Below are 14,635 nucleotides of genomic sequence, written 5' to 3' on the forward strand. Positions count from 1 at the left end.
ACACACAAACACGCACTCACTCACACACACACATACAAACACACACACACATACACACACACACACACACACACACACACACACACACAGAGGCTTACTCTCTGCTGACCGCTCACCTCATGAAGCTTCTGGTCACCTCCAAGCGTTTTGAATTTATAAGGTGTAAACTTCTCAGCTTATACCTTTATTTTGACTAACATGAAATGGATTGCGCAATGTTTCCTTCCATCCCAAGGAGCTTAAGAACTCCTTGTTCTACCTCCAACATTATAACAACGTCCAACCAAAGATCGTGTAGTAGAGGATCTTTAATCCAACTCCCAATTCTGAGTGGCCATTTTTATTTCCAGGTTCTTCGGAAACGGGAACGAAGAGCAAGAAGATTAAAAGAAAAAAAAAAAAAGAAGAGAAAAGAGAAACTATTGTTTGTTTAACAATAAGACTGGTGTGTTTTCAGACCTACAAGATTGACCGAGTTCGAATGAGTACCAGTCACATTGCCTGCCATACAAATAAGGAAGCCTTTACTTTCAGACACCTGTGGCTATTATAAGACTTAGGCAACAGAGTGCCGTTAACTCTCAACGTCTGAGTTGTTATGTGGGGAGAGACAAAACTTATGCGACACAAAATAAATTGCAAAATTAATCTAGGCCTACCCCCACTCCCCGCGTCTTTTCCCTCCTTACATTCATTTTTACCTGGTTCTCTCCCCCCCTCCCCCTTCTTTTGCTTCAACCGATTCTCCCCTCCCCCTCCTTTTGCACACGCACTCACTTAAATCCCCCCGTTTGTGTAAAAAGAATAACACACACAGGCAACTTGCAAGTAGCCTAACATTAACAAACAAACCCTGGTGGAAAAGAGCAAGTTACTGAGAGAAAAAAAAAGGTAGATCCAGAATTCAAGACAGGCAAGATAAGACAAGTCAATTTGGCTATCGCCGAAAAGGGCGAGAAACGCTACTCTCTCAGACTCGTGACAGGCCCCACGCCACATGGTTTCGTGAGAAAAAAAGTGAGTAGCCTCCCTTGCATCTTTTTGACTAATCCGGGCATTTTCCTTACTGGACTCAAGATGGCGGCCGTCTGGAGGTAAAGAGATGAATAATATTCAAGCATTTTCTTTGTACTTTTTACGGTTATTTGGTCAGTTTGGTCACAGGATGTCAATAGTGGCTTAACAATAAGTATTTACCAGATCTCTTTATGTCGTTCAATTATTGTCAGCTGTCCAATATTCTGCAAAAATCGCTGCATTCAGTGGTGACATCATCATTTTTTTCTACCCCGTCGTCATAGCTCAAACTCACACTCATTACGATTACCTTGCTTTTGCCTCCGCTATACAGTTTACAGACTGTTGACTGACCAGATAGTTTCACTTTCTGTAGTGTTGGTGTTTGGCTGTACGCCGTTATTACTAACTGTATATTGGATATTTCATGATGACAGTATGTCAGGATTGAAGTCACAGTAGGATGCTGGTTTTGCCTTGTTTTTGACAAGATTTTCTTAGTATTTTTGACTTGTTTGTTGTATTAGTGTGCAGTAGCCTGCTAAGTAGTGTAGATCTCTAGCCATGTTGTGTCCGATTGTTTAGTTTCTTTAGCTCAATGAAACATTGTGTTGGGCTGTAACTAACTTACTTTGCCTGTTAGTAAGGTCACTGAACGATGTGAAAGTGTAGAGAGGCTAGAAAACATTTTTGGAGGGCATCATGTCTACTGTCAGAACAGCTGAGCTGAGGCTGAGTGCAAAAGGCAGTCACAAGTCTAACAATGTCCACATGACATGATACCACCGCCTTTTTAGTGTTTATTTGTAATTCATTTAATCTAGCTTCTTTTGGCGCGCTCATATGACCTTAGCAGTTGCGAGCGCGGTAAAACCTATACATACATACATAGCTTCTTTTACAAAAAAATAAAAGGTAGATCTAGCGTTAATTGCCACCGAGTGACGCGGTGGCAATTGACAAAAATTGACTTTTTGTCAATTGCCACCGAGTGAAGCGGTGTCAAGTCTGAAAACAACATTATCTTTAGCATTATACATGAATGTGTGTCTAATGGGTCAATTTGTTCTCAACTTATTTCATTGGACGAGCATCTAGTCTAGAGCTACGTAGCGTACGGTACCAACTTGGCGTGTTTTCAATGAGACGTAGGCCTAGATCTAGGTTAGCTTTAGCCTACACTTTGGTGTAGAACCAACACAGGCTATTCTAGAAGTAGATCTAGACTAGAAGGTCACAAACGCACACAAACTCAAGCAGAAATTCACGTTATATTGGGGAACATAAAATCAGGGGACGGGGGTCAGGAGAAGACACACACACACACACACACACACACACACACACACACACACACACACACACACACACACACACACAGAGGGACAGAGAGGCGAACGCACAACACTGAACTGAGCACTCGAGCAAGCTAGATCTACCCACCAACGCAAAAGAGCTCCAATTTACTCTGTGGCAATTACAAAAAGTCAATTTTTGTCAATTGCCACCGCGTCACTCGGTGGCAATTGACACTACCAAAATATAAATCTAGACCAGACAACTTCAAACCTTTTACTAAACCTTATTAAATGTAGCCTACTAAAAGGCAGGCTAGGCTAGTTTGGGTATATTTTTATTTTTACACAACACATAAAGCTACAGCAAGCACCTCCTAGATCTAGCACACCTCTATGTTTGGCCCAAATATAGATCTAGATCTAGATGACGTATGTCCGCCACCTATTTTTGTCACCTTCCAGGGCTTCCATCGCCAGTTGATTAGATCTCACCGTGGTGGGCCCGCTTTGCCGCTTAGCCTATATTATTAGGGGAATTAGCGCACGATGGGCTACATTACTAGATATAGGTTTCATCGCTGACTGCTTCAGCTGCTATGTTCATAGCTGCCACTTTCCCGCTAAATAGCGGAAACTCCGCTTCATCTAGCTTTTCCCGCTACTTTCCTCCTTCCTCCGCTGGACCGCTCTCGGCCGCAAATTGCGATACTTTTTTTACACGCGGAAAACACCGAACCGGGAGAGAGACGAAAACGCAGCTTGCGCATGTCCGCCCGTAGCTTTCTACTTCCGTTCTTCTAGGCCTTGCGTTAGTTTCACTTTGTTTATTGTGGAGCAACAAAGTGTCGATTGGGCATCGGGACGTTAGCGCGCCGAGTTGTCAATGAAAACGGCGGAAATTCGAGAGAAATTGATGCTGAATGCAAAAATAAAAGGAGCTGAAATGAGAAAGAAGCTGCCGGTGCGACTTGAAAAGTTCATGAGAAAATTGAACAAACCGCTTGCTGCACTTTGCGTTTGGTGCGATAAAGAAATCGCGGCCCGCGGCACTCCTGTACAATTGCGGTCCCGTTTGTTTACATGAGGGCCAGATTCTAGATCTATATTGTGGCTGTTGATGAAGTGAACACTGAATCTAGATCTAGATAACCTATCTCTAGATATAATCTAGATTTACACATATTTAGATATCTAGATTCTAGATCTAGAACTAGATTAGATAGCCTAGGCTATAATTTTAATTCAGGTTAGATCTACACTCTACAGAGGGACTACTAAGTTAAGTGCAAACGGGACTGCAGTTGTACAGGAGTGCTCAGTACAGCGGCAGAGGTGTTGCCTCCTTGATCCAATACTGCGCGCACTCTACATCGATGTACAAGTTTTAAGTTGAAAGAAATCTTTTTATAAGACACCAGCTTGCAACAAACACTGGATTTTTAGTCACCAAGTCTAAACTGTGTCAAATTGACTCAAATGCTTGATAGTCTACTTAACTTAGTGCCTTTGTTGGGGTTTTTTGTTTGTTTTTTGTTATGTTGTTTTTTTTTTTTCAAATACATTTTAATTCAGTTGCCTATGGTTAACAAATATGACAGTTTTCCCTTCCAAAACCATAGAGGCTAGATTTTCCAGTACGAAGTGGCTAGCCGTACTTAAGTACGTCTAGACTGAGAGTCTAGCCGTACTTAAGTACGGCTAGACTGCCAGTCTAGCCGTACTTAGATCTAGGTTTGGCCCTATCGACTCAAGCCTGTTAAGTACACAGGTCTCAGATCTAGATCTAGTAATTATTCAGGTTCAAATACATGCAAGTCAGTAAGGCACCTTTTGGTTTTGTCTGAAATACAAATACTTTAGGCATTGCAAACTAAAAATTTCATTTACAATTCAGCCATCAATAATAAGTACGGCTAGACTGACAGTCTAGCCGTCCTTAAGTACGGCTAGCCTGGCTGTCTACCCGTACTTAAATACGGCAAGACAAGAAGTCTAGCCGTACTTAAGTACGGCTAGACTGCCATCTAGCCGTACTTATCTTAGGCCCTATTGACATTAGAAAACAGGAGGTTTAAAATACATGCACTGTCATTAAGGCACCTGGTTTCGTCTCAAATACAAATACTTTAGGTACTGCACACTAAAAATGTATATTTACAATTCAGAAGGCCTATTTTTTGTAAATGGTGAGTCTAGCCATCATATTAAGAATAAGTACGGCTAGACTCGCAGTCTAGCCGTACTTAAGTACGGCTAGCCTCTTCCTTTCCTGTATATAGCCTCTGGATCTCACTGGTTTTACTCCAGCCTTCGGAGAGCGCGCATCCGCCTTCGCATGAATTTCCTCCTTTTTTGAAATTCCTGAGTGGCAGCTATGATATCTAGATCTAGGCTAGCCTCGAAACTAGATCAAAGATTTATGTCTGTCTACCTAGATCTAGATCTAGACCTAGGCGACAGATCTAGAAGAACCTATGTCTACCCTGAGCCAAGAGGGCGCAGAAACTCTCCGAAATCACAAAAGAGTTCCCCTTCCGGGTCTGTATACTTTCAAAATACTTTGTGACTTTGTTCCCGGTTACCGGGTCTGTATACACTCCCAAAAAAAACCCAAGAGAAGAGCTGACTATAGTATGTGTCACGTCGCGGTGGAATCAGGCGCTCGTCAGTTTTTAGGTATATATATGGAATTACTGATATCATCTTAAAGTTTATTTGGCTTGCTTTCATAAAAAAATTAACCATCTATCTTTAGTAGAAGTCAAACTATTTGCAAGTGAAGGGGGTATGGGTAGCCTGGTTTCAGAGGTAAAAATCGAGAGAAAATGGCTGCCAAAGTTTGATGAATACTACTGGAGAGCCCTGAGAAACTGAAAACTTACATTTTTTTGGCCATTTGTCAAATGTTTTTCTGTAAAATCTACTCAGATTCAAGTGTTTTTAAATGGATATGAAAGTTGTTTAGCCGATAACCAAAAATTATTTAAAAATTTTAAAAACACACGGAAAATCCTCTTTTTCTTGAAGTTCATTATTTTGACGAGCACCTGATTTCATCACGCCACCTCACATATTATACACTTGAGTTTGGGACTTAAAGTAATACCCAGTTTGGAATGTTTTGTTCAGACTTGAGGGATTCAGGGGCAGTCTTCCAGGTCTTTTTTTTTCTTTTTTCGTTTATTCAGATAATATTAGGGAAAGGGACGGGTTAACCTTTTGGGAAATAGGTTAGGGTAAGTGTTACGCTACCCTAGAATGGTTGCCTTATTTCCTGAATCCATCAAATGCTAATAAAACATGCAGAGCTATAACTTCAGTAAGATTTGACCCTCAGATATCCCCGATAATGATTGCTTTCTGTACTTCTATTCTGTTTTACTGTAATTTTCTGCTTAAAAAATGGGAACATTATGCGTTTTTTCTTTCTCAAGAGCGCTACTGGTCAATACGAACGCAATAGTAAACAAGACTCCACTTGTGTAGAAGTCGCTTCAGTTCATGCTTTTCTCTGGTTTCAGCACCTCTTCGTCTTTACCTTGTTAAAGTCAAACATATAACGATTACACTGTCAACTTCAGCCATACAGTGGGTCACATAGGTGTATTTCGCCATGTTGAATCACTTCTTGCTTTTTTGTATTTTTCGTTTAACAGCTTGTTGGTTGATGGTTGGGCTGTTGTTATAGCTAAGCATGTCGGTCTGAAAGCCCTTCAAAATAACTTTTTATAATAAGCCTGTTATGTTGGCATCGTGTTACAACTGAGATTGTTTTTTTTAGTGAGAACCAAAGTAGTTTTTCTGTGCTCAGGAATACAACATAATGAGCTGCGGTGAGAGAGCGGGTCATTTGCAGAGGTACATGATATTAGTCTTGCTACCATAGGGCACTTGCATCACACTCACATGAACGAATGCGCTCTAACCTTGCTTGTCTCGCCGTTTTTTGTGGTACAATATTACAATCAAATGAGCCGGGAGGAGGGTTTGCTATTGTTATCCTGACAGTTAATGTTGAATTACGGGTGAGCTGTTCTATTTTTTTATTCCCTTGACGAGATCAACTCATCCATAGTTGGCTGTACATTAAACTGCCATTTTGATTTTGAGCTTCTGATCTGTGTAATAATGTAAAAAAAAAAATGCTTCATAATCAAAACTTCACTTGATAAATTTTGTCATGAAGAGTAATATAATTGTTCAAGTATTGTACTTTTATTTTTTTGCTAGTTTTTTCACCATTATATGTTGGTTTTTAACATAATTTTGGTTCATTTTTGTGGAGTAATGATAAACTAAGGCATATAGATCAGTAAATTAGGACTGTGACACCAGTATTTGTTAACAAAAATTGCCAGTGAAGGATCAAAACAAATAAGATTACCACAAATGTTCAGAACCTGGTGCAGAAAGAAAACACATTCTCTGAGGGTAGTGTTTGTGTTTGCTCTTGACTTGTGATTTGGCAGACTTTGATCCTGGTTTGTATTTAACTTGGTCCTGGTTTCTGTTCACCTTAGGACAGATGGGCAGAAAGTGTGTTCAACAAAATTGCAGACATTGAAAACTTTACAGTAATCGTCTTTGAGCTGGCATGGAAATAACCCACCATCCCATTGCTTTCTTTGCCTCGGGTTGCGATTCCCCATCTGAGAGGACCATTTCAACTGTTTGAAAAAATAACAAACAATAAGAGCTGACTGAAGCCTGATAATTTGTGGAGGGGGGGGGGGGGGGGGGGGGGTGTGTGCTTGCCAACCTGGCCTACACCGCCGACTAGTGGTAATTATTGTGGGCGATGGGGATCACCCGCAAGTGACAGGTATTTTATTAAAAGCCCTGCAAAATTTTAGCCTCTTAAAAGTGGAAAAGGGCCACTGGCACTAAAAAGGGTTGACAAGGACTGTTGTAGATTTTATTTGACTTTTAGCCTTTGATCAGGCTCTTACTGAAAATCTATGAAAGTAAAAATTCCCACTGCAGTGGACAAGTTAAAAAAAACAAAAAAAAAAACAAATAACGCTTGATAGTTGATCACCGTTGTTGAAATTGGGTTACAATGCCAAGCATAAATATTATATTTAATGGAGTGCTTATTGGCCCACAGGGGCATATATGATATCCCCTAGAACATTTCTTATTTGCCAACAAAATTGCGAGTTATCTCCCCTGTATTTAGTCTCCCCCGAATATATATATATATGCATGCAAAGTACACAGTATTATACTCAAATGCGGACAGTTTTACAAACATGCCATTACTGGTCGCGACTGTGCAATGCCCTGGTTTTTCTGGCTACGGTTGTTGTGTCTCGCTCAAGGACACACCCCAGTGATCACCAATCTTAACATAGTGTCACTGACATTTGCTGGACATGTTAGTCCGAATTCGCTAACCACGCTGTCATATGACCGCATGCAGTTGCGAGCGCCGTAAAAACCTTAACTAAAACTAAACATGCTCTGGTGTTGTTTGCTTCTTTCTTCCTATCAAGCATCTATTGTCTTTATCTCCCTTCTTTCTTTTTTGTGTTTGTTACTCTCTTGCAACACCTCTAAATCTTCGACACTTATTATCTTATTGTGTTGCAAGTGCCGTAATACTCTTACTAAAACTAAACTAACCGTTCTGTCACTGGAGCCCCTGGCTTTGATCTCATGCAAAAACTTACTGTGTGAGATTTTAAAAAACACCCTGAAAAAAACAACAGGATAAACATATGATTATACGTCAACTGGAACAACACAGAAATGTAATCAGGTGGATATTTTAACGTAAAGATGATGACAGTCACATTCTCACATGACACCCAGTGACACACAAGGCAGCAGTAATAGGGATTGATTCTGTTCCCGATTTTTTTTTTCATGATAGGAAGGAAGATGAAAACTCTCCCAAATTATTTTGGAACTACGCATCATGTCAAAGCGGCCCCAGTGCTTCACTCTAGGTCTCAGCTCCAAATAAGATTTTATCGTACTATTGTCCTACGAGTTCCTGAGCAATTAGTTAAGACCTCTTTTGTGATGGACTTGTTGACCTTAATGGGCAAAACGGTGAAGTCATGTTGAAAATACATGTATAAAAGAAAATGTAGATGTCTAAAATGAAATGTAAAATTTGTTAGAAAGGGGTGTTGCAGGCCATACATTTTTTAAAATCTGTGCATAACCAATTGAGGTGCAAACTTAATGGTGAAATAGCACTCATGACCTGTATGTAATTTAGATCGTCATCTTTTTGACATCCCTTGTAGTAAATGCTCACCTCTTTTTTTTTTCTTCTATTTTTCAGACATTCGGCTCAGTAACAAAATGAAAGTTGACAGATCAAAGTTAAAAAAACCCTCCTCGGAGGTGGTAAGTAATTTTTTGTTTTGTTGGTGGAGTAATAGCTATGAATTAGACTTTTTAAATGCTTCAGCGAATGAAAAGTACTTGTGTAAATTTTTCTTATCTGGGGTGGATTGGAATTTGTTCAAAGGTTTTTCTGTTGTTCAAACTTGACTTTCAGCTGTGTAGTTTTAATTTATTTGAGCTTAGAAGCAAATTGAGGTAAGCACAACATTTAGAATTGTTTTTATTAATATAATTTACTGGTATAGAGTAATTTAGTTTTATTTTTGTCACACAGTACTGGTTGTAGCTCAATGGTTTTTCCAGTAGAATATATATGCTTACTGTAAGATTGAGCTGCGGAGTTTTAATTAAACTATATTATGGCAGATTTGAACTCTGTCCATTGGGAAAGGGATACTGGGGTGCAGTTATAGTGAGTACGGGTTCTTTTCAGATTCAGTTCATAGTTGTAGGTGTTATGTAGAGTATTTCTAGGTCGTGCAGTGATGATGGGACATTGTCGTCATTTAAGAAATGTTGCCAATTGTAAGCATAAATGCTTGTGTGCCGTACTATAATATAATGTCTTTGAAATGTGTATTTTACTTCTTTCCATTTCCATGTTTCAGCCTGCTGAGTGCAAGGTTCTAATAGACAAGCTCAGAGGCCTATCAGAGGATGACTTGTGCAGGGAATTGGGCGAGATCAAAGTTTGGACGTTTGGCAAGGTATGGCTGTTTTGTTACTCAATTCATGTAAGGTCTTTCTATGGTAAGGGTCGCATGATGACAATCTGTGATGTGTCGTATATCCCGATTGGGGGGGGGGGGTATATGCTATCAAATGGTGCCAAGGGTTTTATTTCTAAAAATTGATTTTATGTGTCTATTATTATGGTGTTTGTTTGTTTGTTATTCTTGTACAGAAATGGGTGGCTTACAGCTGTTTTTTTTTTTTTCCTTCTCATTTTTCATGCTCAGTACATTGAAGAACAGATTTTAAGTAGGTCTTCATCCTGCTTTTATGTTTTCCCTCAGACTCTCTTCCTGAGAACAAGCTCACTTTCAGTAATTCCTGTTTTGAGGTCCACATGTGAACTTATGCTTACTATATTTTTTAACTGATGTGTTTAAAAAAAAATAGAATCAGTGAATTTTGAAAAGCCAGGCATTAAAAAAAAAAAAAGTTTTGATAGATGATGTTCAGGCCTCTCCCCATTCAAACATCTTTTTGTTTCTAGGATTGGTGGTTTAAATAGAAAATAAATTTTGAACTTAATTTGCAGGAGTTGGTGGACATTTTTCCTCATTTAGTTACAGGTCCATATCATCTCGTGTTGTGCTTTTCTTCTGCTTTCCAGTGTGAGCTTTATCACTGGGCAGACATTCTGGATATATTTGATGCCATCTTGGAGAAATCTTGTGCCAAAGAAAATGAAAAGAAATGGACTCTCCATTGCGATCTGCCAAGCAATGTACAGGTGAGGATCAGTTTCACTATTTCATGGTTTGTTGTAAAACGTTAGTCTCCAGGCATTAGACTAGGAAAAGTAATTTTTAAGTGTCTTGCCTGGGGCTAAATTTTTTAAAACTTTGGGATTGGTATCTCAAATCATATTTTTTGTATGCCTCTGCTATCTGCATGAAGCTTATTTGGGACACATGTGTTGTATTGTTCAGAGTATGTGACTCTTATTACCATTCATTCGTCTTGTAAAAGGTACCACACTGAGGTTTTTTTTTTTTTTTCTTTTCAATAACATCCTATTGATATACTTGTGAATTCTACTGTATAGTGCATGACTATTTCAGTGCATCTAGAGTTCTTGCCAAAGTCTGAAAACGAATATGAATTCTGCTGAAAGTGAATCACCGCGCAGACATTTGGCCTGGCAGACATTGTGTATACACAGCCTTTCTACCATTTGTCTCTTGGTCCCTGCTTTGTAGGAAGCTATTATCTCATATATTATGTATTAAATTAAAGGTTGTTCTCATGTGTTCCCCCCCTGCATATATAGCTCTAGCTGTTTTGTTGTTGAGGTGACTCATCAGTTATAAGGTCGTTGGTGGTTGGCGGGTGCTCTGGTGTGGTTTGCTCCTTCTTTCCTATCAAACATCTATCTTCCTTATCTCCCCTTCTTCTTTTTTATGTTTGTTACTCTCTTGTAACGCCTCTAATCTTCTGGCACTCATATGACCTTATGCAGTTGCGAGCGCCGTAAAACCTCTACCAAAGCTAAAAAGTTATACGGTCATCTCTTCTTGCCCAGGGTAAAAAAAAACCCATCATTTTACAAAGGGGGAATCCCTGTCTACATCACCCTTATAACAGGGACCCCAAGAGAATGGATTAATTTACTCTATAAAGTGTGGTTAGCATTTGAATATTCCCCAAATCTATTTTAACATTAAATAACTATATTTTTTTTGCTTCTCCCTTCCAGCTGAAGAGACTGCTACTGGAGATATTGCGCTTCACAGCGCTGTTGATAGAGCACAGCTTCTCCAGGCACCTCTACAACTCGATGGACCACCTCACTACATTACTGACCTCCTGTGACATGAGCACTGTACTCTACGTGCTGAATCTGCTCTATGTGTTCAGGTTGGTGGTCAATTGTTCGCAGTTTGATTACGTTTGGTCTCAAATTAATCCTTGTTGGTTTGTTTGGTCAGTTTTATGGCTGAATAGGAAGGTAGAGACTGAAGTTGAAGTTTTATACAACCGTTCAGATACTTTGTAATCATTCTTTTTAATGGCGCTCATATGACCTTATGCAGTTGGCGAGCGCCGTAAAACCTCTACTAAATCAAAACTTTCTTTTTAAATGCAAGTGAATGGATTAACTCTCACAAAGAAAAGTACAACATACACTGTTAACCTTCTAGATGAACCTCGGATAAGTTTGTTTTCATGAATCAAGACTCCCTGTTTTCGGTTCCACAGTAAACGATCAAATTTCATCTCTCGGATGAATCCAGAGAAAAAGCAAGGCCTGATACAGAGACTGGTACATCTGGCTGAGGTGAGTGGGACATGGAATTGGCTTAGTTGAATTTTTTAAATACGATCTTTGATTTTATAAAGTAGTATGCTTCGATGTTGGTTGCGGTTCAGTTAAAATAAATGTATCATCAACACTTATTGTATGCCGTTACTTCCAAAGAATATAAAGTCTTTTCAGTCTGAGCTTTTTTCTGATATTAGGGGATACTTGCAAAAGTACAAGCTAAATGTAATTGAAGTAATTATAATGCCCTGTTTTTGTTGCACAGGTAACTTTAATTGACGTTTGGCGACAACCTGTATTTCTTGCTCTTTTTATTTTTAAATTTTCTTTTGGTACAGAGTTGGGGTGGCAAGGAGAATGGCTTTGGTTTAGCTGAATGCTGTCAGGATTTACCTTCTGGGGTAAGTGTTTATGCTGTAACAAAATATAGAACTAGTGTTTATAGTATGTTCTGCTACAGCAAAGGATAGTCTATGACTTATGACCATTGCTGCATTAGATCGATCGCTGGTATCTGTGATGTAGCAATTAGACGTTTTGCTGTGGCGTGCTGGAGACCGATTTCAATTCTCGAGCGGGGAGGAAATTTTTATTGTGTATCTCTGTCTCTGTGCTGGCATGTTGTACCCTTCTCAGCCCTGGTCGGCCCTGTCAGGCAGGGTTGGAAGCCTGCCTCCCAAATGATCTAAATTGTGTCGGTCAGGGCGTAGAAAACACTTACATTAAAAAAAACCCCCCAGCATTTTAATTTAGATTTACCACCTTTTGCTAAAATGAATCACATGCACGTTTCCTTAGATCCACACTCCGGGTGTGTAAGTGGTGCCAGTATCCAGTGTTGCTCTTTGCTGGATTTCTCCCTGTGCCCCCAGCACCCAAACAACCTGACCGGCTGTTCATGGAGTGTGCTTGAGTCATTGGCGTGCAACAGTAGATATACCTCTGCGTGTTTAGCGTTTGTCTTGTAGTGGGTACATACAGGTTTGCTCTGAACCTGTGTGGTACTGTTGATTCTACAAGGCTGCTAACTCACAGGGACACTCTTTGCTAAGGCACATTTAGCTTGCACATGTAAGAAGTTTTGAAGGCAATACCATGTCCCTTTTTCTACTCACCAACCTCCCAGGTAAAACTCTATACTTACGTTTATTTAAATAATTTTTTTTGACTTTATACGCTTGCAAGTAGTCATCACAGTTGAGACAGATAATTATTTGCCTTGTGTTTAAAAAATTCTAAAAAGATAAAAGTTCTGGTAGATATATCATTATATGTAGTATTTGGAATACGGTCACTTTCCTGCTACTGTGATTGTCTTGATTAAAACTGTTAGATTGTTATGCAAATTTTTCTATCAAGTCCGTTTTCAAAGTTTTGAGGCAGTGTACTTTTTGTTTGTTCCAAAGCTGATTATAATGTGCGACGTACTTTGAACTTTTATTTGTATAGAGAAAATGAGCCAAAAATTAAGACATTAATTGGTTTACTTCAACATACGCACGTTTCCTTAGATCCACACTCCGGGTGTGTAAGTGGTGCCAGTATCCAGTGTTGCTCTTTGCTGGATTTCTCCCTGTGCACCCAGCATCCAAACAACCTGACCGGCTGTTCATGGGGTGTGCTTGAGTCATTGGCGTGCAACAGTAGATACACCACTTCGTGTTTAGCGTTTCTTTGTAGTGGGTACATACAGGTTTGCTCTGAACCTGTGTGGTACTGTTGATTCTACAAGGCTGCTAACTCCCAGGGACACTCTTTGCTAAGGCACATTTAGTTTGTACATGTGTAAAGTCTTGTAGGCATTCGCATGTCCCTTCGTTTACCCTCCCCCCCCCCCCCAAAAAAAAACCCCTCTGGTTTTATTTAATACATTTTTTGGCTGTATATACTTGAGAGTAGTCACCAGAGTTGAGAAAGATAGTTATTACCCTTGTGTTAGAAAAATTCTAAGAAGATGAAAGTCATGGTAGATATATTGAGACTAAGGTTACTCGCTGTTACCATGTTTGTCTTGATTAAAGTTGATGTTAGATTGATATGCAAATCTTTCAATCAGGTCCATTTATTTTCAAAGTTCTGATGCAGTGTACTTCTTGTTCTTTTGCAAAGCTGACTAGTGCAACATACTCTGAACTTATATTTGTATCAAGAAAATGAGCCAAAAATTCAGACATTATTGTTTAACTTCGACATACGCACGTTTCCTTAGATCCACACTCCGGGTGTGTAAGTGGTGCCAGTATCCAGTGTTGCTCTTTGCTGGATTTCTCCTTGTGCCCCCAGCACCCAAACAACCTGACCGGCTGTTCATGGAGTGTGCTTGAGTCATTGGCGTGCAACAGTAGATATACCTCTGCGTGTTTAGCGTTTGTCTTGTAGTGGGTACATACAGGTTTGCTCTGAACCTGTGTGGTATTGTTGATTCTACAAGGCTGCTAACTCACAGGGACACTCTTTGCTAAGGCACATTTAGCTTGTACATATGTAGAGTCTTGTAGGCAATCTCATGTCCCTTAGTTTAACAACCCCCTCCCCCGCGGTAAAACTCGTGTTTATTAAAAAAAAAATTTTTTTTTTGTTGCCGTATAATATGCTTGCAAGTAGTCATCAGAGTTGAGACAGATAATTATTAGCCTTGTTTTTTAAAAATTCTTAAAAGTTGAAAGTCATGGTAGATATATTTAAAATAAGGTTACTTGCTGCTACCATGTTTGTCTTGGTTAAAGTTGATATTAGATTGTTATGCAAATCTTTTTATCAGGTCCATTTATTAAAAAAGTTTTGGTGCGGTGTACTTCTTGTCAGTTGCAAAGCTGACAAGTGCAACATACTCTGAACTTATATGTGTATCAAGTAAATGAGCCAATAATCAAGACATTAATTAAAAAGTAAAAATTCATAATGGCGGTCCTGCAATGGAATGCCGGCGGAATCCGACCTTCCATTGCAGAATTGCAACATTTACAGG

General features: G+C 39.4%; 1 protein-coding gene and 3 non-coding genes across 7 annotated transcripts in view; all 4 read left to right on the plus strand.

Annotated features, from left to right (window-relative positions):
- Positions 1-1,023: 1,023 nt before the first annotated feature.
- Positions 1,024-14,635, plus strand: part of LOC101862696 (E3 ubiquitin-protein ligase HUWE1) — a 103,607-nt gene continuing 89,995 nt past the window's right edge. For 3 of the 4 annotated variants that reach the window (XM_013082986.2, XM_005089854.3, XM_035969988.1), the window contains exons 1-6: positions 7,882-8,675; positions 9,284-9,382; positions 10,015-10,134; positions 11,101-11,261; positions 11,604-11,682; positions 12,006-12,068. In XM_013082986.2, coding sequence (XP_012938440.1) covers positions 8,631-8,675; positions 9,284-9,382; positions 10,015-10,134; positions 11,101-11,261; positions 11,604-11,682; positions 12,006-12,068 — 567 coding nt within the window. In that variant the 5' untranslated portion in view covers positions 7,882-8,630. Of the gene's footprint in view, positions 1,095-7,881; positions 8,676-9,283; positions 9,383-10,014; positions 10,135-11,100; positions 11,262-11,603; positions 11,683-12,005; positions 12,069-14,635 lie in introns of those variants that run through there. The other variant, XM_005089853.3, reaches the window with a different exon arrangement.
- On the plus strand, positions 12,451-12,709 carry LOC118477826. The gene has a single exon (XR_004858625.1). It is a non-coding gene; the product is annotated as a small nucleolar RNA SNORA53 (small nucleolar RNA).
- Positions 13,164-13,387, plus strand: LOC118477828. The gene has a single exon (XR_004858627.1). It is a non-coding gene; the product is annotated as a small nucleolar RNA SNORA53 (small nucleolar RNA).
- LOC118477824 lies at positions 13,862-14,120 on the plus strand. Its single transcript, XR_004858624.1, has one exon. It is a non-coding gene; the product is annotated as a small nucleolar RNA SNORA53 (small nucleolar RNA).

The sequence above is a fragment of the Aplysia californica genome, unplaced genomic scaffold, assembly GCF_000002075.1.
Source record: "Aplysia californica isolate F4 #8 unplaced genomic scaffold, AplCal3.0 scaffold00010, whole genome shotgun sequence".
In the NCBI taxonomy this organism is placed as follows: domain Eukaryota; kingdom Metazoa; phylum Mollusca; class Gastropoda; order Aplysiida; family Aplysiidae; genus Aplysia; species Aplysia californica.